The 21,241-nt window shown below is 40.1% G+C and overlaps 1 protein-coding gene across 1 annotated transcript in view; it reads left to right on the top strand.

The window, feature by feature from the left end:
- The first annotated feature begins 2,833 nt into the window (after positions 1–2,833).
- The window catches only part of LOC138265127 (gastrokine-1-like), a 36,160-nt gene continuing 17,752 nt past the window's right edge, over positions 2,834–21,241 (top strand). Inside the window, exons 1-5 of the mRNA XM_069212668.1 lie at positions 2,834–2,882; positions 3,144–3,169; positions 8,557–8,694; positions 10,478–10,585; positions 15,767–15,905. Of these exons, the coding sequence (XP_069068769.1) occupies positions 2,834–2,882; positions 3,144–3,169; positions 8,557–8,694; positions 10,478–10,585; positions 15,767–15,905 (460 nt within the window). The remainder of the gene's footprint in view (positions 2,883–3,143; positions 3,170–8,556; positions 8,695–10,477; positions 10,586–15,766; positions 15,906–21,241) is intronic.

Raw genomic sequence — 21,241 nt, forward strand, 5'->3', positions numbered from 1 at the left:
GGAGGTGTTCAGTTAATCTGGGCTGCTTTATGTGGAGACGCCAGTCTGTGAGGACAGGGCAGCAAGCGCTTCCTTCAGGTGTTCATTTCAAATGCCAAGGGGAAAAACAGGGAGAGAGGGTCCTGACATATCCTGGCCATCTTGAAAACCTGGCGCTGACCCTCCTGGGCTCAGATTGAACACCCCTGACATAGTTATAGTTGTTATTAGCTTTACATCCTTACCCGAGACAGAATGAATGCCTTTGAGATGTAGGATAGCGCAAACTGTGCAAGGGTCAATCACGTGCTACATGTGAAATGTCAATATTGTTCGTTTTGCAGCAATGCTGTAACCCAGAGTGGAACCTACTGGGACACGTAGCCGACTTGAACCTCCCATCCAATGGCACATCTTAAAAGCCCAAACCTCAGATAGCCCTCTTACTATTGATACGGCAGGGCCCACGCCCTGAGTGTACATTTGATATGGGTTTAATCCAAGCCTCAATATGTACATGTCTAATATTTATTGTTCCCTCAGCCTGCTGATATGGAGCCCTTGTATATAGAAGGGACATTTGCTGAAGTTTGTCATCTGCTCAGTTCTACATCTCCTGTGACAGGACGCACCCAGCCATGAAGACCCGGGTGAGTTTGCTGATTCTTTAATATACTTCCAAACACTGGATATGCGAGAAAATAGCTGAAGTATGTTACTACTTTTCTACAACTGATTTTACTTATATAGTAATAGCTGGCATTTATAGCGCCCATAAAGCCACTAGTCAGCGACGAGCGCTATATAGAAAGGTCTGTATAAATGAGTCATTTCTATGTACCACTATATTACTGGCCAGTAACAGAATTCATGTCACTAGGAGATAGCACTGCATTTTCTTGTATTACAACCCACACAGAGCCAATTAGTATATTTATACAAAATCTAGGATAGCTCTTAAACTGTGGAATATTATAACAGGTATCCACTACACGGTTAAATTCCAAAAAGGGGGAGCAGTGGCACGGAAAGCAAATGCTTCTATTACTAAGCTCTGTTTAATTTTCCTCTTCTAAATACCTAGTTCTTTGGAAGCCTATACCTCAAAGGAGGGCCCAACGTCTGGACAACTACACGTTTGCACTTATTCCTCTGTCCCTGTGAAAGCGCCATACTGCCCACGAAATAGCTCACACCCTAAGTTTTGAATCTAGAGCAGACCCTGGAGTAAGTACTGTGACCACGATCAGGGACCACATAAAAGAGGTGTATCCTTAATCAAAGCATTTCCACCTCACACATTCGTCATCCGAGCCTTGACCTCCTGAGGACTGAGTAAAGGTAACAGATTCAGCTTACGTGCCACCATAGAAGGAGCGACCTGTGACACAGTCAGTGAACAACAAGCAGCGCTTCCATTTACTACTACCTAGGCGTGGATGGGAGGGTGGACAGGTAGCTTGAGATGAGGGAATACATATATGGACGGGTGAACGGGTAGATAGATAGATAGATAGAAGTGTGAGTATGGAGTACAATATTCCTTTTTGCCCATATTGCCTTAGTGTAAACAGAATTGCATGCTGGTAGAAGCAGTTTCCAACCTTGTTTTGTCTTTTTAAACTGCACACAAATGTTAGTTAAAAGGGCGGTGATGATACCCGCCTTCCCCACATTACTTCCTTTGATTCTGAATAAACATTTCAGCATTGAGGAAATGTGTGTATTAAATTTAAACTTAACAATAGGTGGACATTTGACTTTAGCATTATGGAGGTACACAATCAGAAACATTTTACAAAGGCGAAGGTTATAGTACATAGAGCTAAAATACTGAGTAGTTTCACACACATTAGGAAGAGCAGGAATGTGGACAAATCGCACAATTTTATGGGCAAGACACACATCTAGGCTATGTTCCTAAAATTACTTAAGCGTGACTTTTTAAATGTACACATTTACAAAAGACTGTGGTAGAATTTATTGGTATTCCTAGAGTTGCAAACAATGAGAGAGGAGGGTGTGCACCTACTTGGTATTAGGGGGTTCCAGCAGAGGGGGCGAGAAGCTGGAAGGACCAGAACTTGTGACTAGGCGTGGTGGTTTGGGAGTGACCAGAAGGTTATGGGAAGCCGATCATTAGGTTCCAGGTAGTTGTGCAGCGAGATCGGATGCCAGAGAGGGAACAGTGGTCATGCCATTGATTTTATGCCATCTATTGCTTTGAGGACGCCTTTTAGTAGCTTATGTAAAGCCTTGTTTGTGACAGAGAGCCATCCAGCCTAGTGATTTTAATATTAATAGCTGCTATTTGGCAGTGGTGAAAGGCATGTGAAACCAATACCGTAAAACCCCCCAAAAATGATTTGTGTTTTATTTGTTAAATCTCTCAATTGTAAGGAAATATTTGTATTCTCATTTTTAAAAACTTTTCTTAGATTTACCTCACTACATTTATCGCTACAATAATGCACTGCAATCAGACTACCAAATAAATATTATCAAATGTAATTAGGTGAAGAGTATTTAAACTATATTTAAAATGCATTTGGTGCAAACCCTTTACAGTACGGTAACTTTATCATAACATTAACATTTTTTCAATGTTACTTTCAAATACTAAAATTAAAATACAATAAGGTCGTTGTTTAGCCTTCAATGGCGAGGAGCTAACCCACATCCACTTTTTGCAAAATTGATTTATTAAATTAATAAGCTCTTCTCTTATGATGTTAATTTTACATTTATTTTCCAACACTTTATTTCACCTTTTAGTCGTTATATTAAAATTAACTTATTAACTTCTTACTTTAATTCCTTTTCAAGTTGACACCCCATTACTTAGGTTTTAACAATGGCAGTAAAAGGGATATACAAGGTCAAACAGTGGGATCGAGTGAATGGTAAGTACAAATAATGGATTTGAACTAATGAAAAACTAGGCAAATGAAGTGTTGTAATATCCTCGAATCCATCTATCTATCTATGTTTTTGCTACCTATCCCAACATCTGGCATAATTGCACTAGGGCACTATGCAGACTTTTGAGACCCTTGAGGAATTGTGCCTTGCCACCATTCCCAGGTAAAATAGAACGTATTCCTGAAAACACTTTAAAAAAGTACTATTTATTATTTTTCAGATTCTCATTGTTGCTCTGCTAGGATCCATCGTGGCTCAGGCCGATGACGTAAGTAACGTGGAATTTGTGAGGGGGCAACCATGATTAGAAAATGGGCAGCAGAATTCTTATTTTTAGAATGATTGTTTATAGTTCTGTTGAAAAAACGATAACCAGTAACACTTTTGTATACATTATATTTACAAGGGATTGCATATAACATAACAAAACGTAACATAACATCATTATTTACCAATGTTCAGAACTGAATATGACACTAGAGAAATGAGGCTTTATAACATGCCTGCTAGTGAATAGTAGAACTCTCTTCCCTCCTTCCAATCTCGGGTGGTAAACATTAGTGGAAGCAGAAGTACGCCAACCTCTACCTAAGTAGTACATGATTTAAAGGATCTATAACGGAAAAGAAAGTTGCAAGTCGGAGGATTGCTTTCAAGTTCTAGAAATATCCCTTGTATTGCAAGTTATGGTGGTGTGTTGTGTTTAGTGTCTTCATGTCAACTGCTTCCTCGATTTATAGGTGCCTCAGAGGGATAACCTCATTGCCTACTGAGAAGAAAGTTCATAAAGGCATATCCTTAATCAGCGACTACTTCTTCAATCTGGCCTTTATTTCTGGGAGTCTCCATGAGAAGAGGAAGGCAATACATGAACTTGTTGTAGTCTGGAATATCAAGTACAAAATATTAAGTGGCCACAATATGGTAACCCACATTTTGAAAACCAAAATATCGAGGGGGAAAGTGCATAAAGGTAACATAGAGTTGTTAGTTGTTAGTGAGTTTGACATTTAGACCCAGATTGTCTATAACTTCGGGGTTCGTCTAACATCTACCAGTTAAAAGCTGCCTGGTGTTACCATCTGCTTCCGAGCTGCAACCTTGCCATGCCACAACCCCTCTTGCTTATATCTTCATCCATTCTTCCAGGCATTGGATCTTGCCTGTCATCAAAGTCGATTTTCCGAAAATTCTCAATTGTACTCTAGGTGGGGACGTTTGCCACACCGAGATTGACATGTATTATGTTTTAGTTATGGGGGTTCCCTTCATGCCCCCACTCTCTCTTCCCACCCTGATGATGAACATTTTAAAACCTTCACCCGCAGTACTGTTTATTTACATGATGCAGTGAAGGAAGGAAAGCTGCAGCACCAAGGTCACATAACCTCAAATTCAAACCATAATGACTATTGTATTGTTTCTAGTTGTTTTCTTCACCCTCAATACAGGCCTTCAGACTCCTCTGTTTATGTGGTATCAGCCACCACTTCACATTTCAGGTGGTCCACTGACCTCATTCTGTGCTCATGTGCAGCTGCAGGAAACTTGGTATGCAGACAGTGGTGGTTTCTGTTTAATGTGCAGCATACACTTCCTCATTGCCAGAATTCCCCCTCTTCCTGGCTCACAACAGTTTATTCCTTATAATCCTCTAGGACAGTGCTTTCCTCCACTATCTGTCACACTGCAACAACCCAATTAAGGTCCTAATTTTGTCTATTGCCCAGGAATCCAGTAAATTCAGTTTGGGTCTGGGACTTTTTTAGGATCTGAGATGCCACTTTTGGGTGGGTGAAAAGGAATCATGGAATCAAGGGATCTAGAAAGATTTACATAAAAGATTGGAATTAAGAGATCCATCATTGAGCTTTGTGGTCAGGTGTACTTTGTTTTCTTGAGATGATTTTAAAGATAATGTATGGATTTTTTTATTTTTTATTTGTTTATCTGTTGAAGAATCGTTTATTAAAACCACATACACTTTACATATGCAATGCTTAATTTTAATGTTTAATGTTTAAAATAATATTTGATTTTACAGATCTTTTTAAAGCATATTTTACAATTCTATTATCATAAGGAGCCATCAAATGTACATTAGTTCACTCATATCAACTATCAAATACCACTGGACAACTCAATTGAAATAAAAATGTATTCCTAGGTGAAGATTTGGTCACACTCAAGGAACGCGTAAAAACGTTGAAGCTACTTCCTTGCCCATGTGACACCTGTCCTTCTCTAAACTAGTGCATGACCATGTATTATAGAGGATATGCATCTGGTAAGACAAAGATCCAGCTCTATAATCAATCCTGAAGAACTTACTTAAATACTTCTGCAGATATTATTGGTCAGTTTTCCAGTCTTTATCTGCAATTATGGTCTTTCCTTTAATCTAGAGTCTATGGAACCAGAGTATTGTTGTCAGATTATCTATAGATACACATTTTGTGTCCTAAATTGTTTTACAAAAACATCACCTCTACTGGAGTTAATAATAGAAAGGTTGCACCGAATGGGTCATGCTTTGAGGACGATATTTTGGACATGACGTTTCCGTCAGGTAATATTTCTGTAACTGATGTTCTGATGAATCAGACATCTGAAGACATCCCCGGTACAGACTAATTCCACCATCTACCACTTCACAATCATTTTATAATATTCTTTCTTTTTTAGGCAGGCCCAAGTCATTCCATGAGTATTCTAAGATCGACAAAGACCTAGTCGCCACTGAGCCACCTGACAGGCCAGGATGGCCCATTTCCTTCACTTCATTTGTAGAACGGAACCACGCAGGCAGCCCTAAAGTTATTAATGCAGAAAGCTGAGTAACAAACATTTTGTAGTGTAGAACGTAGGTATCACTGCTAAATCTAAGTCAGAATCTAGCCAGTGTTGCCATCACTTTTGGTACACTTTATGCTCTAGTTCAAAAAAGTTGTCATCACTGCACATTTTATCGAACTCCAACCTGAGGAACACATAGGTCATTGCTGCATCCTCATCAATTTGCTCTCACAAGCACTTATTTGTTTTCAAAAGTAAGTGTCTTCATCTTTATGTGGTTCACTTAATAAAGGACTGATTTTGCAGTAGGACGTTAATAGGTGTAGGCAGGAGAGGCTGCTCCGTGAGAGCAGAGGGGCGTCGCCTGTTAAAGAAATGCCCCAGAGGAGCTGAAAAATAAAATTGTAATAAAGGGTATTATAATTTTTAATTTGTTAGCAACTCCTCCTGAACCTAGTGTCAGTACTGGGTGGGGCAATTGTTGCTGAGTGGCAGCAGGGAGCTCTACACTTATGTTTAAAGTGTGCAAGTCCCTTTGGCCACCTGTCTTGTGACGGCCAGTCAGACATGCATATTTTAAACTTCTAAAGCACAGGCCTCCAGCGTTCTAAGGGAGTGCTGAGAGAAGCCACTCTCTCCAATCCTGATGCGTCTCTCATGCTGTGTAGCAGAATGAGAGAAGCATCAGGTTGGGGTTGTGCAGTTTCCTAGGTTCGAGCTTTGACGAGAGAAGTTATCTGAGGGAGGAGGGCGTTCTCCCGCTAGTCAGAAAGGTAAGTGGCATTTTTTTATTATTTTAATTACACTCGTATTTTGCACACCCCACCATCCTAAATACATGCCAGCTTCCACTCAGTGTAGACAGCAGTGCTGGCCCATTGCATTGCAGTCACAAACATGGTACCATTAACATATTATAGCACATGAAATTGTGTTCCATTCAATTTGGATGAAAGCACATGCATCCCTGCAACTATGATATTTATTTTTCAGGAGCCAGCCTTAAAATCAAACTTTGTAGAGAGTTCAGAAAACAAACAGTTGTATTAAAATGGAATTTTCTGGAGGTGACAAAAGACTTACTAAGAAGATTTTTAAGGTGTGTGGATGGGAATCTAATAGAGGTGTAAGAAATTTCTTTACCTCTTGGTTGCATCCTTTAACAGCCTGTGAATCGAAGGAATATTTTAAGCAGATTGCTACAGAGTTATTTGCATTAATATCTAATATATTGCACATACATTTAGCTTCTTAGCGAAATGTAGGGCCTTATTTAATGTTTGGCATCTGGTTTACTTCGTCACAAATATGACAGATACCTTGTCCAAGTTATTACAAGTGAATTATTTACTATGACACTTATAGTAAGGTGGAAAGGATATTCGTCAAGTTTGTGATCGAGTAATGTGCCTGCTATACTCTAAATCAGACCCTTTGTTTTGGCATCAACACCGATAATCAACCAAAGCATTTTGATGAATTTCTGTGTATGTATGCACACATGAGGAGTAACATACAACATGAAAAAAAAGAAAAGAAGTGTAAATTCGTGTTAATAAAGACGTTTCTTTTCAATGGTGTGACTGTCACCTAACCTGGTAACCATCTTCATCCATCCCCGATAATTTATGGAAAACTGCATAAACTGTCCTGACACCAAATGCCTTCAGCCCAAGCAATAAAGTGATAGGATGACTTAGAAATCTTTTAAATTTCAGCCAAAGTAATGAGTATTTTTCTGCTATGGTGTAGTCTTTGAACAGTTCAGTATTACAAGGAAAGATCTTCAAAATTCATGCAGTCTCTTTTGGTCAGGTTTTAATTTATGTACCCAAAATGCGTCACAGTAAAATAACTTCTCATTATTACACTTCGTGTAATTTCTTTGTTTTATGGCTTTTCCCATTATTGATCCAGTTCAAAATCTGTCTTCCACGAATTGTTTCAAATATGACAGTTGGTCAGGGAAACATGCTCACTCATAGTTTTGAAATGAATCTATTTTTGCTGTTTTTTGAAACGATGTCTTGAAGACAGATTTACTGCATCCTCATTCAGGTAAAACCATTAAACTAAGAAATTATATCACATGTGATACCGACTTTAGTTTCTTGTCGATCCATTTTCATGTGGCTTATTATACATCTGGGGAAAAAATAAAAATGAAAAATAGTGATTAACGAACATGAAACTCTTCATTGATTATAACTCAGAAATTAAAAAACTCAGCTTATTAAGGACAGCATTGATGCATCACATAGCTAAAATCAATTAAGACTGTAGGCATTGGAAAATGTATCACACAAAGTTTACATGAGGGAATCCACTGCAAATTGAAGTCGTTTGAATATATACCCTGATGACAAATTACCAGAATTAAAGTTCGACAAAACAAGGCCTTTCCTCGTTCTTGTAATACCAAACAGCCCTTTTCAACCAATACTACTGAGAGAGGAGAAAAGCCTACAACATGGATTAAAGTTTAAAAGTGCCTTCCGAAAGCGCTCCCTTCAGTGTTTGTTTGGAGCGCTGTCAATGAAAGATGGAGTAGGATTCTGCTACATAGTTTTCTACAAATTGTCACTGACAGGATTATGCTAATTAGTGGTTTATATGCAAATCAAATTTTGGTAGAAAGTATTAATTCAATATGAATGTATGTTTGCGTTTTTGTAAATAATATTTATGTAGTGCATGTATTGCGTGAAATCCATGGGTTGATTAACAGTGATAAGAATGACATTCCTCTTCATAAGGTCATGAAGATCCCTCCAGAGTCTATCTTTCTTTGTAGTCTTTTATTTTCTCGGTCAGATGCAGTTTACATCTTGCTTAACAACTTGTTTTGTATTTGTTTAGGATGTCAACATCTCAAACCAAGGAAATGATGGGGGAGATGTTCATCAGACAGTGAACATCTACAACCATGAAACCATCATCAATATCAATGAATTCAATGGGTGGAACTCCTGGGATTCTATCTTTGACTTCAACAGGGTGAGCATCCTGATACCCTGATATCATTTGTGTTCTGATCAATCAGTTTTAGTGTGTATGCTTCGGAAAAGAACATTTTGGGGGTCATTCTGACCCTGGCGGTAATTACCGCCATGGCGGAGGTCGGCGGTAGCACCGCCAACAGGCTGGCGGTGCACCGCTGGGCATTCTGCCGCCGCGGCCAGAAACGGAAAGTCGGCGGTGTACCGCTGACTTCCCGCTGCCCTTGAGAATCATGGCGCTCCGCCGCCATGGGGATTCTGACACCCCCTACCGCCATCCTGTTCCTGGCGGGTCTCCCGCCAGGAACAGAATGGCGGTAGGGGGTGCAGCGGGGCCCCTGGGGGCCCCTTGCAGTGCCCATGCCAATGGCATGGGCACTGCAGGGGCCCCCGTAAGAGGGCCCCACGAAGAATTTCAGTGTCTGCTTTGCAGACACTGAAATTTGCGACGGGTGCAACTGCACCCGTCGCACCTTCCCACTCCGCCGGCTCCATTCTGAGCCGGCGTCCTCGTGGGAAGGGTGTTTCCCGCTGGGCTGGCGGGCGGACTTTCGGCGGTCGCCCGCCAGCCCAGTGGGAAAGCCAGAATGACCGCCGCGGTCTTTTGACTGCGGAGCGGTCTTTCGGCGGGAACCGCTTGGCGGGCGCCGACCGCCGTCCGCCGCGGTCAGAATCACCCCCTTTATCTTTAACATGACATAAAATTCTGGTGAGGTACCCTTGCATCCCCTTTCCAAATGTGCTTGATATATATCACGCAATATCTCGGTCACGATTTATGATACACCACATTTGTATTTATTTGAAGCATAATATCTAACAAGGGGAGTGCATCGCCCTGTTTAAATCTATCTTAGTTTTAGAAGTCAATTTTGTCCAAAGTCGAGCCTATTCAATATTATTTGCCTCCACAGTATTTACATCTGAAAGGGAATGGCAATGGATTTTATAATACGCCGAATTAATTCTGGGGTACCAAATTTTCTTTCAATGCTAAAACCAAGTTTTACTTAAGTTTGGGTTCGTCAAGCTAGTGATTAGTTAAACCTGGCCAACTATGCAGGATGCTCACAATGAATATGCATTCGACCAATTGACATTTAATGAATTTTATTAGAGACAATGCACATGTTTGCTGGTCATTCAAAAAACATGACTAGATATGCATATTCAGTGACCCAAGTAGCGCAGTTCTTGTTTTGCGCAATGAGTTTCAATGTTTTTCACTTTTGATGCACTTTTGCCACATGTCCAGCAGCTCCTGACGCTGGATACCTGCAAACAGCTGTGTGCTTACTAAAAAGCTACATAGGACCACAAGCTAGAAGTTTCACTGCAAGCAAAAAATTAAGGCCTGATTTAGAGTTTGGTGGTCGGATTACTCTGTCACAAATGGGAAAAATATCCTTTCTGCCTTATTACAAGTGCATTACAGCGAATCACACTTATAATACGGTGGACGGGATATTCGTCACCCTTGTGATGGAGTAACCTGTCTGCGGCACATTCATGAGGCCCTAGTTTTGCTTTAAAGACACTCCCATAATAAAACAGGAGTAATGGATGCAAGCAGGGCAAGATTTGCAATGTCCCTTGTCTATGCATATCTGGGTCTTCCTTGTAGCTGGAAAAGTTGGGCAAGTTATAGCAAGGATATTGCTTGTATGGACGTACTTATAATGCAAGAATGGATGTCTCTGGAAACAATCTGTGTGCTGAGCCTAGCTCTCGATTTCTGACACAGCTGCAAGACTAACAGCATTTCCTGTTTTAATTCCAAGGGCCTGTTTGCTGTGCGACCATTTTCAAAGCAATCCTGTGTAGTTTCTAGGATGAACAAAGCTGCTTTTCCCAACTTTGCCCAGCTCAGCAAATTGGCACGTGAGAAGGTAAGTGATGCTTGTGGGATAATTCCATTCACCTCCCTCCTTCTGTGTTGGTGAAGGCAGCCTGGTAGGATGTACACAATAGGCTGTCTATGCTCAGGGTCCCTCTTTCTTCCCATCCCCCCCACCCATGAAGAAGCCCAAACCTGTTCACAATGTACCTTGAATCATGTTTTTTAGAAAAGTGAGAGGGAGCTATTTACAATGACATCATTGTGAATGTATTTGTTTAGGAATAATGACAACAATACAATAAAACTCCATAACACTCATCATTCAGATCTCTAGTACCAATAATACACCTGATATTGATGACACTATGGTCCTTATTACGAGTTGGTCAGTGTTATCCGACTCCCGTGAAGGGGTCACAGTTCTAAAATGGGTGGCATTTACCACACTCGTTAATTACTGTGTCCATTCAAAGATGTTCCCATCACTACATTTCAGGAGGTCAAACTTACCAGAATTTAACAGGTGAAAACAATATAGTATTTACCATAATATGCAGATTTTTGTGCATTAAGCACTAAAATCTACATGTTGTTCCAACAAAAAACTCAGAATAGGTCATATTTATCACACCTCATAAATTCGGAACCCCATGGTATTGGATCTCTATCGGGTGCAATAAATAGCACCTACAATCGTGACAAACTCAGAATCAGAGTCAAAAGATAATTGTCGCCCTACTTAGAATTTGGTGGATGGGATAATCTGATAAAATGCGATGGATATCCGGCCCATGATACTACAAGTGCCATAGGCTAAAATGTACTTGCCACACAAAATATGGGACATCTGCCACGTCTGTGATGGAGTATCCCATAAGCCAAACTCTAAATAGGACCCTTAATTAGGTCCTGCATTGAAAAGTGCAAAAATATATATTGAGGGCAGCCAGTGTTTCATATCTCTTGATATGTTTAAGGACCTGTCGTTATCTTTAAATAAATAAAAAATCACTAGGGAAAATGTTTTTTGAGGTGTAGTCCTGACGTGCTATATGAATTGGCTTATACTTTGGGATCAATCCATTTTTTAGCACTCATAGTGGCAGTTCCCAAAGAAGTGCTGGCGACACTGGAAGGAAATTTCTGTAGAATGAAGGAAAGCTAGGAAGGCATAACAACTATTGTGGGTGCTGGTCTAGGTATAAAGACAGTTTCTCAGGACAACGTCTTCAGGGCTACAAGAGCTGAACTGGAGCTACAGAATAGGAACTTGCATTTAAGTATTAATTAGGAAAGAAGGTCAGAAGCTGAAGAGAGTAATATTAAATCTTGAAGCTTCAGTTAGGTGATCTGGAGCTGCAGGATAGAGCTTGCAGTGCTGAAATACCAGAGGCTGAAACTGGAGTTGGTAAAAATGCAAAGTGCAAGGAAGCAAAGACTGCAAGTGGAATCACAAAGGATCGGATTTGGATCGTAAGATAATACAGGAATCTATCTTCCTCAAAGGAGCTAACCAGAACAGCAAGGAACTGCTGATGGTGTGCTAACAGCATCAATACAGACACATGAGCAGAAACAGCATAGTTTAGGAGCAGCTACAAAGCATTGGCCACATCCTTCACATCAATAATTTGCAACTCACCACATTGAAAAAGAAGGAAACAAGGAACGGCGGATAAAAGAAGCACAAACAACTGATGCCATCTTGTGAACCATTACACCATCCTTTCTTGATGCCAAACTCATCTCAGAAAGTGAGAACAAAACTCAAACATGAATCTTCTAGTTAAGGATGCTCAGCATCTAATATGGGAGTATAGGTCTGTGCACAAATGTGAAAATTACTGTTCAGATAAGCAAGTATATCCTTTGTTCAGAAGTTTGTGTAAGTATAGAATGGAGGACAGAGGTGCAGACGGAAATGGCGAAAACTGTGTGCTATAGTGTAGGATCACCTGGAAAGTACTTATGTATTTGGAGGAAGGGGGAAATGCAGAGTGAGATGGTACCAAATGAGAGCCACCTTTACCTCCAAAAAGGATCTGATCACCAATGTGAGCTTCTGTCCCATGCAAAATAGTACTATACATGAAAACATCAATGGAACTGCTTTACAAATAATAAGCATATCACATTATAAATAAAGTAGAATCATACTATTTATGTGGAAAATCATGAAACTCCTGTAAAGCCTGGGACATCTGCAAGACTGGATGGGCTGGGAAATAGCCACTCAAAATGTCAGGCCCAATTGAGATTGCCTTCAGAAGAGAAAGCAACAGAAATAGAGAAACAGAGAGAGAGAGAGAGTGTGGGAGAAAGAGTGAGAGAAAGAGATTGAACATGATTAATTTAGAATGGAGCCTGGAGACCCATGTTACCCTAAATACACTATTGTTGGAAAGAGGGCCAGGGGTTATATGTAAATAGACTTTGAAACAAGAGAAGGCAAAGATTGACAGAGCACAGATTTCACAGCCCCTGCACAACCGAAGGAGATTAGCTTCAAGAGAGATACCTGATTGTTTGGCCATGGAATCCAAAGACCCTTCTCTTTCTTCAGAGAAGAGCTTCTGTAGAAAGGCCAAGGAATGACTGAACATTTAATACAAAGTCCTTTGTCATGTGCTGTATAGTTTTATTGTGTTTATGTAATGGCACACACAACACAGGCCTTGCTGTATGCCAACTTGGTTACTGTTTGTGCTCTATATGAATTGAGGTGCATGATAGAAGTTCAGGGCTTGATTTTGAATTTGATGAGTGGAGTACTGTCCATCAGGATGGAGGCAGACATTACCTCTGCCATCCTAATACAGATGGTCAAGCGATCATCACCATACAGTGAAAGGAACCGCTGTCACAGTGGTTCCCTTCAGGGTACAAAAAAGTTGGGTGAAAGGGCACCATTAGTTTTGATTCACAGCCACTAACCTTGTAAACCTTTTCTTTTCAGATAGAGAGAGATTGTGTCTGAAGACCAAAACATAGATGACCCACACACCTTGTGAGATTTCTCCCAGGGCATTAGGAGCATTAGGTTTTGGTTTTTCAGAAACTAACTTTCACGTTCTGTCCTTCACTACCAGGCTATAACAAGGGCTTTTTTTACAGAAACTTAGGCTCCACTCTTCTCTGAATGAGCTATCTGGACTGAGAGTTTGGTGGACAGGGTACTCGCATTTGCAATGGAGCCTCCTGTCTACCAAACTCTAAATCAGTCCCTTAGAATTTAAGTAACAGGCCTACTTCTTACTAACATGGGACTTTTATATTGATGCAAACTTACAAATTACAAGTGCTCAATTTTCAAAGATCTTTCTGTTACTCATATAAACAGATCATGGCAGGGCATTTTCCACTCTGCAGCATTTTTCATATCACAGTACCTAATGGTTAGTGTGCAAGTTTAAATGTACTTCTACGGTTCTATATCAGAAGAAGATACATCTGCAGCTTCAGTGTGCCTCCTAAAATCTGAATAGCACCACTTTTCACTGTCCTATTTAACAAATACATGAGTCTAACATGAGTAAACCCATTCCACTCCATAGACCACAAAACATGAACAAAGCATAAAATATACCGGTAATTGCATTAGAGCTCTGCCAAACATGCTCCTCTTTCTGAAGTAATAATGGAAGGCATGTCATTGTCTTTGACTTTAAGTCTAATGTGGTTAGGGCATGCAGGAGCTTTACTTGACTCAGCATAAAATATTTTGAAAAAACATGCTGTATAAAACCTATTCATATAATTTTTTATTGTTCAGAATGACTGGTTTGGGATTCATGGCAAAATTTGGTTAGGGTGTATCTAATGTTCACCCAGTTGTCTATTTTATTTGCTCTGATCTTAACTAACTCATGGTAGAAGAAAATTCATAATATTTATTAGTTTATTATGCTACACCAATACCTATGTGAGTATTGATTTCATGACGAGGGGCGGGGTTCAGTAATGTCATTTGTGTAAAAGAGACCATTTGACAGGTTTTTCTAACTTCTAACATCCATAGACATGTGACTATACCTCAATGAGAGAGGTGAGTGCCATTTTAAAGATTTCCTATTATCAGAAAAGGTTGTAGTTTTATTTTGAATGCTTAAGGAAATCCCTATGGTTTGAGCACAATAATTACACAAACATAACACCTTTTCCTTAATCAAGTTGTTAAGGATTGATTGGGAACAGAACATGAATTTGATTTAATCCCAACAAAGTTTGCTCTCTGGAGAAAGTTTAAGTACTCATTGAAAAATAAGTATAAAGTGCTTGCCCACCCAATGGAGAGTGGAGAAGTAGATGAGAAAAGAGGTTGAAGATGCATTAAGCACAACAGTTACATTCATATCACATTTGAACATGATCCCCTCCACCCACCGTCACAAGAGATGCTTATTACATGATCTATACTTTACAGTTAGAACCAATCTTTTCAGGTCTGCATTGAAACTGACTGGTAGAGACGTGTGGGTGAAAGTAGCATTTACTGCAGATGCTGCATGTATCAAACTTGATTTATGGATAAAGGGTTTACTTTTCCATTTGCAACTTTCATTTGCACTCAAAATATACTCCACAGTAATAGATATACAAAAATACTTTAGTTATATCTTTAAATATTGTAAACTAGAAGTACATTATGGAAAGATATCCAAGCATGATGTATACCAAGTCTGTCCAATGGAGGTCCTGGAAGGCTGAATCCTTGCCAAATTTCAGGATATCCACATAGCATCAATTTACATTGAGCAAATCGAAATCGACTCATTTATCTACTCAGCTGTGCTATTGGAAGGGGATATTAGGCAATTGCTAAGGGCACCTCTAGGAAATGGGAGCCAGTTTGCACCCTGTAACATCAAATATTGCCACTTGCTGGTGGAAGGTGTCTCCATAGTGTCATTTAGGGCATCTTAAAGAGCACCAAAAACATTTGGAGTTAGCTTGCCTTTCAGTAGAGCTTGTTCAATTATATGTTAAATATTTTAATGGGTAAAACAGGACAGAATCAAGATGATGAGATACATTATTTCTTACATAATTGTAATTTCTCACACTCCTTTTTTTGTAAATATCCTTACTGAATTTTACATGTTGTTGGTATGATTAAGAAAGTAAACACATCTGGCATACATAAACTTCACTTTGTGTCAGGAGAAAAGGCAAATACCTTTCAATCAAATGTGGCCCCATATTCTCACACTCCTTCTTAACTGTTTTCCAGGCTCCCATTCGTTCTATCTCTTCCCAGCACCTGATGTACTCAGTACCCTCAGCTCAGAAGGTGGATGTGGCTCAGTTCGGCCCATATATTGACGCAATATGCAGAGGACTTCCGACATACCTGGCAAAGGAGGTTCAGGGTGAGTCTAGCGCTTGAGGTTCAATGGATTCTTCACAGTGCTAAGGAGATGTGTATAAACTGTGGTTTACCATGATTTAGTTTGATTTACAATTATTTCCTATGGGAATCTAGTTTAAGCCAGACTCCATTATTTTCTATGGGGGGTGTTGCAGTATGATGGGTTAGCATACTCGTTCTCCTCTGTGGCTGGAGTAACTTTCACTTGTAAATTCAGCCCCAAACCCTCTTCCAGGGGGTGGAGTCATAGAAGTCTACACCTTAGAGTAACTTTACACTCGTAAATGATAACTCAAAAGTGTAAAAGTTAACTTTGATGTGTAACATACTCACAGGTGTAAGTTACCTATGTGAATATCCCCAGAAGTTTGCGAATAGCAATGTGCTAGCTATTTTGTGGGTAGGTGTTTGTCCTTCCCTAAATTCCTCCTTTGCCCCCCTTTTTTTGAAGACATGTAAGTTTACACTCAGATTTTGTATCTAGCCAAGATTAGAAAAGTTACTCAAAAGTGTCAAAGTATATCATGTGTAAATTACTCACAGGTATGAGTTAGTTTTGTGAATAGCCCCTTGTGTGTTTTAAGTTTTTTGCAAAAATTCATACATGGAGATCCTAGTCGGTAGATCTCCACCACTGTTCCGTCTAACTTTAGCAAATGTATCTTCGTGTAGAATTCTCAAGATCCACTTGAGATCGTTTGGCATGCCATAAGTCTCTAGTACCCTCCGTAGATTGTTTCTTTTGCCAAGTCGAAGGCTGCTTGCAGATCTATAAGGCAACATATAAATGGTCCCACTTCAAGGAGACAAACTTCCAGCATAGGGTCTTGAAGCAAAAGACCTGATTCAGGGTACTAACCTTGACTCTGAAACCTGCTTGTGTATCTTCGAGGTTTCAATTGTCACATAGCCAAGATTGAAGTCTGGCCAGGACCTACCTACAGAATATATTCTGGCTGGTCTCTATTAAACCTATTGGTCTATAGTTGACTGATTCAAACATATTCCCCTTTTTATATATTGGGATTATGACCACTCCTTGCAAAGAAGGAGAAATAGCCTCGTCCATCATAATGGCATTGCTGAGAGCATTACGGTATGGGACCCACTCTGCAGGTTGGGATAAATAGAGTTTGCCAGGAATACCGTCCAGGCCATGGGCCTTTTCTCTTTTTATTTGCTTTAAAGCATTTGCTGTATCAGTGAGAGAAAACCCAGTAGCATCCCTGCATATGTTAACTAGCATTTTCCCTAAGTCAGCCAAGCCAAAATGCGTAATGGCTTTGACTTTACTGTGGGTCCATTCCTGAGCCATATCCTCATCCCACTCAGTACAAAGACCCTTGAAGTGGGCTGACCATTTTTCAGGCGGGAATACTGTCTCCAAGTGATTTTCAGTAGTACGGTTTCCAGTTGATATCAGCTTCCAAAAAGCCTTTGAATCTCCATGCTGGTGGGCTTCTGTTAACTCCACCCACTGTTCCGCATACCATCGTTTTTTTGGCCATTGTCAGGTCAGCCTGGTACCTCTTCCTAGCTGCCTTCACAGCTTCTAGCAGGCTGTTTTTAGCTTTTTGCCATTCTTTACTATACCAGCTAGGGGGAGGTTTTTGGCAATCTCCTCTTCGCCGTATTTTTACAAAAATAATTACTCAGCTGTTATATCAATTGGGTGTGGAGATTAACAAGTTGAATCTTCTTCACACCCACAATAGTTAGTGGAGAGAGTATATTCACAAAAAGATTATACATTTGTGTCAGTACCTTGCTATTATTCTTTACTGCCAACCATTTAACATTCCTCCTGTTGTTAGAGATCTCAATCATATCAACGCTAGTAACCGGGGTCAAATTCGAATTCACAAATAAGCTAGATTGCTTGTTAACACTTAAAGCTGGATGGTCGCTGTCCATTCTTGGAATAACCACCATGTCCATCAAAAAAGGCCATAAACAATGGTACATAAAAATATAATCTTTATTACTGATTCTCTGCCCTCTTTTAAAAGTTGGACAGGGAGGAGCGTTGGGCCTTGTATTGCCATTAACTATTTTCAAGCCGTGAGCTGTTACCATGTCCACTAGTTGTAGAGCCATGTTAGGTAGTTTTTTCCCATTATCCTGAAAAGGCCAATCTCTCATCGGTCGTTCATAAGGCTGTACCTCCTCTCCCCTCCTTCCTTTATCAGCTTCAGTCAGTGTAAGTTGTGTATTACAATCCCCAGCTCTAATTTTTTGGGCTTTCCAATGAAATTGATCTAGCATGTCTGATAGTAAATCCACTGTAGTGGGGAAAGTACTGATCCCCTGTCGGGTTATATTTTGAGTGTGCCTATGCAGAGTAGGTCTCCACCATCAGAGGGGACTACTTTTACTTTAGGAAACAGGTCTATCCTCAGCCAGATCTACAGACCATCTGAAGTCCTTCCAGCGGGCGAAGGAATAGCATTATAGCTACATGTAACAAAGCCAGTTCTAAAAACTGGATAAGTCGCCGATGTCTCCTGCAAACGTATTTCATGATGTGGATCTGTAAACTACCCCCCATTCTGAGTCTAGTAGCTTTATTCTTGTCCCGGCAACATTCCATGACACAAACCTTACCCGATCCTCCTTGACCCCATCCCTCCCAGGTATAGAGTCTACACTTTCTCTATTCTGGCCCTCCGTAGCTACTACACTATTCTGGTCCATTAGGGGTTTTAAGATAATTTCCTCATCAGTTTCTCTAGAAGTTTTGACAATCAACCCCACCGGACTATCTGACCCTTTTTTAGTGCTTATGGAATAAATGCGGAGACCACACATTCCCCGTCAGTCAATCAATCTCATGCAGATCATTCATCTGTCCCGCAGAATTAGAACAGAGTGAAGGGGGGGTTGAGAGTTCAAATCTCTAGTGCCATTTGGTAGCATTCATTCATTTGGGTCACTTAACTTTAATCTTATTTATGACCTTATAGGGGTACTGAACCTCAATTTGAAATAAATTGACCCTTCAACTAAGCTGTGGGTCCTACATTGTGTCATAATGGGTATATTGCTGATGCGTGTTGCATATGAAATGTTTTTTCTAATAACAATCTACAACCTCTAGTGTGTCTCAACCAGTGTATTGTTTTATTACTGAGTGAGTCATGCGGTTCTCTTCTGCCTTGTGGCCGTTTTGGGACATTAACCATATAAATGTTGTGAAACTTATGATATATTTCATACAGACCTGCTTTTTCATTTGTTGAACGATTATTATTAAAGAATTAATTACTTTGGGCATATTGATGATTTTGATGTGTCCCTGACGATGATGTGACACCATAAACTATGTGAGGGAATTTCCATTAGGCCCTTAGAAGGGGCCGTTCAATTTTTATCAGAATTACTAGCGCCAGGACAAGTGGCTTCTCTCTGCTGGCAGTGTACCCTAGAGGCAGTGGATTGTTTTAGATGTGTTGACAGGATCTTTTCTTTGGTTTCTACCAAGGTGATATATTCTCAAACAATGCCAATAATTTATCCAGTTTGCCATTTAATTCCTTGGCCAGTCTACTCGTGAACTGAAATAAATCATTATCTCTCCCCTTAAAGAATGTAATTGTTTAGTTACATCAGTGCTCCCCCCGTTAGGGACCGTTCTGAGTGATTCAGTTCTAGAACTATCAGTCCCCAGGGAACCTAGTACTGTGAATCAGTTAGAAAATCCCACATCTATTATTGTAGGAGGCAAAGCTGACAATTGCTCTGAGGGTCACTCTGGAGTAATTCAGGAGTTACCAATGGATTTAGTAAAGGGGAAGGGCTCCTAATTGGATGACCCTTAATGTTAGAATCCAGGGCACAGCTCTTTGAAGAGTTCATAAAGAATGAACCGATGCCCTTTTGAGACAATTTCTTCTCTGTGGCCTTCAGCGAGGTTCCCTTGCCCGTCTTCCTAGGGTGTTCCACTTTTACTTTGGGACCAAGTAGCCTCCCCACATCTTCGATCAGCTTGTCGATTTCCGCCAGAGTACAATTCTCTGCTGAATGTCTACGGATCTTTTTAGCACCCCCATGCTCCTGGAAGCCTGCCAGTCGCTTTCTATTACACCATAATTATAGGCACTTGCTAAATATGTCACAACTACTTCAAGATAGTTATTTAAGTGCTGTGGCTTGGGAAAAGTAACTAACCACAGTTGAAATGCAGGAGCTTCAGGCTGCTATAATTTGTCAATTTTATCTCAGCGTGTAAGGTGTTATATGGAAACTGTCAGTCTGATAGTCAACTGAGGAGGCCAATATCCCTTTTATTAAAGTGATCACAGCGAAAAATAATTAGATGAGGCACGTTACTTTTTACATTTGTTCATTAAAGTCAGCAGAACGACAAGCTGAAAGGACAATCTCGGGGTGAAGAGACCCTTCGATCAGACAGCAAATGTCTTAAATGATGGTCAGTCTTGGAGGTCATACATACAGTCACAATCAGGCCAAGGATTTAAACAGATCAAGGAGTCATCAAAACGATGATCTTACTGGTCTCTGGAGATGGTTGGTATATGGGCCAAGGGGGTTGACCCAGACCTGCCTCTTCGTGGTGCTGTCAGACTCAGGACTGGCCTGCCCTTGGTTTGGGCTTTGCCCGGGTGCGGCCCACGTGTGTTCCGCGCACCAGAGGAGAATGACGCCCTTTATAGCCCCTGTATGAGTAGTATTATAATTACAGTCTAAGACTAATGCTGGCAAACAGGAAACTATATATTCTTACATTTGGGGAAAACAACAGGAAAAAAGATCTGTGAATCGTAGTCATCGAAATGGCAAAAAGAAGAATTAACAGCAGCATAAGGAGTGGTGTAAATGCAAAGTGGAAATAGTTCAAGAACTGAGATTTAAATAAACCTATCCCAAAGATAATTGATGATAGCATAAGGAGCATTAAAAAAGGCCAGTAAATATTTAAGTGCTACTTATCCCCAAGTACCTTATCCGAAACAATCTATTCCTCAATTTCTTGATTTAGTAGAAAATTCGTCAACTTCTCACGTTATCAAATAAATTAAACCAGTCCTTATACAGTTTCAAAACTTGTTAAGAAAAGTGATTATGTCTCACTCCTGTGTACATGGGAAGGAAAACAATTAACATATCTGAAGATTGTAGTCATATGTAATGGGAAAAGCTTTATCACAAATATAGATTAAGTCTTCCAAACCTTTTAATAGGCAGTTCAGTGTTTGCAATTCGTGCATTTAGGTGTCCAGGTATTTAAGATTATGGGCCAGGATAAAAAATAAATATTAATGCTTTGCCTTAAATACTACAGCTTTCAAAATGTATCTTTCCCAAACCATCCCTATT

The sequence above is a fragment of the Pleurodeles waltl genome, chromosome 11, assembly GCF_031143425.1.
Source record: "Pleurodeles waltl isolate 20211129_DDA chromosome 11, aPleWal1.hap1.20221129, whole genome shotgun sequence".
Taxonomy (NCBI): Eukaryota; Metazoa; Chordata; class Amphibia; order Caudata; family Salamandridae; genus Pleurodeles; species Pleurodeles waltl.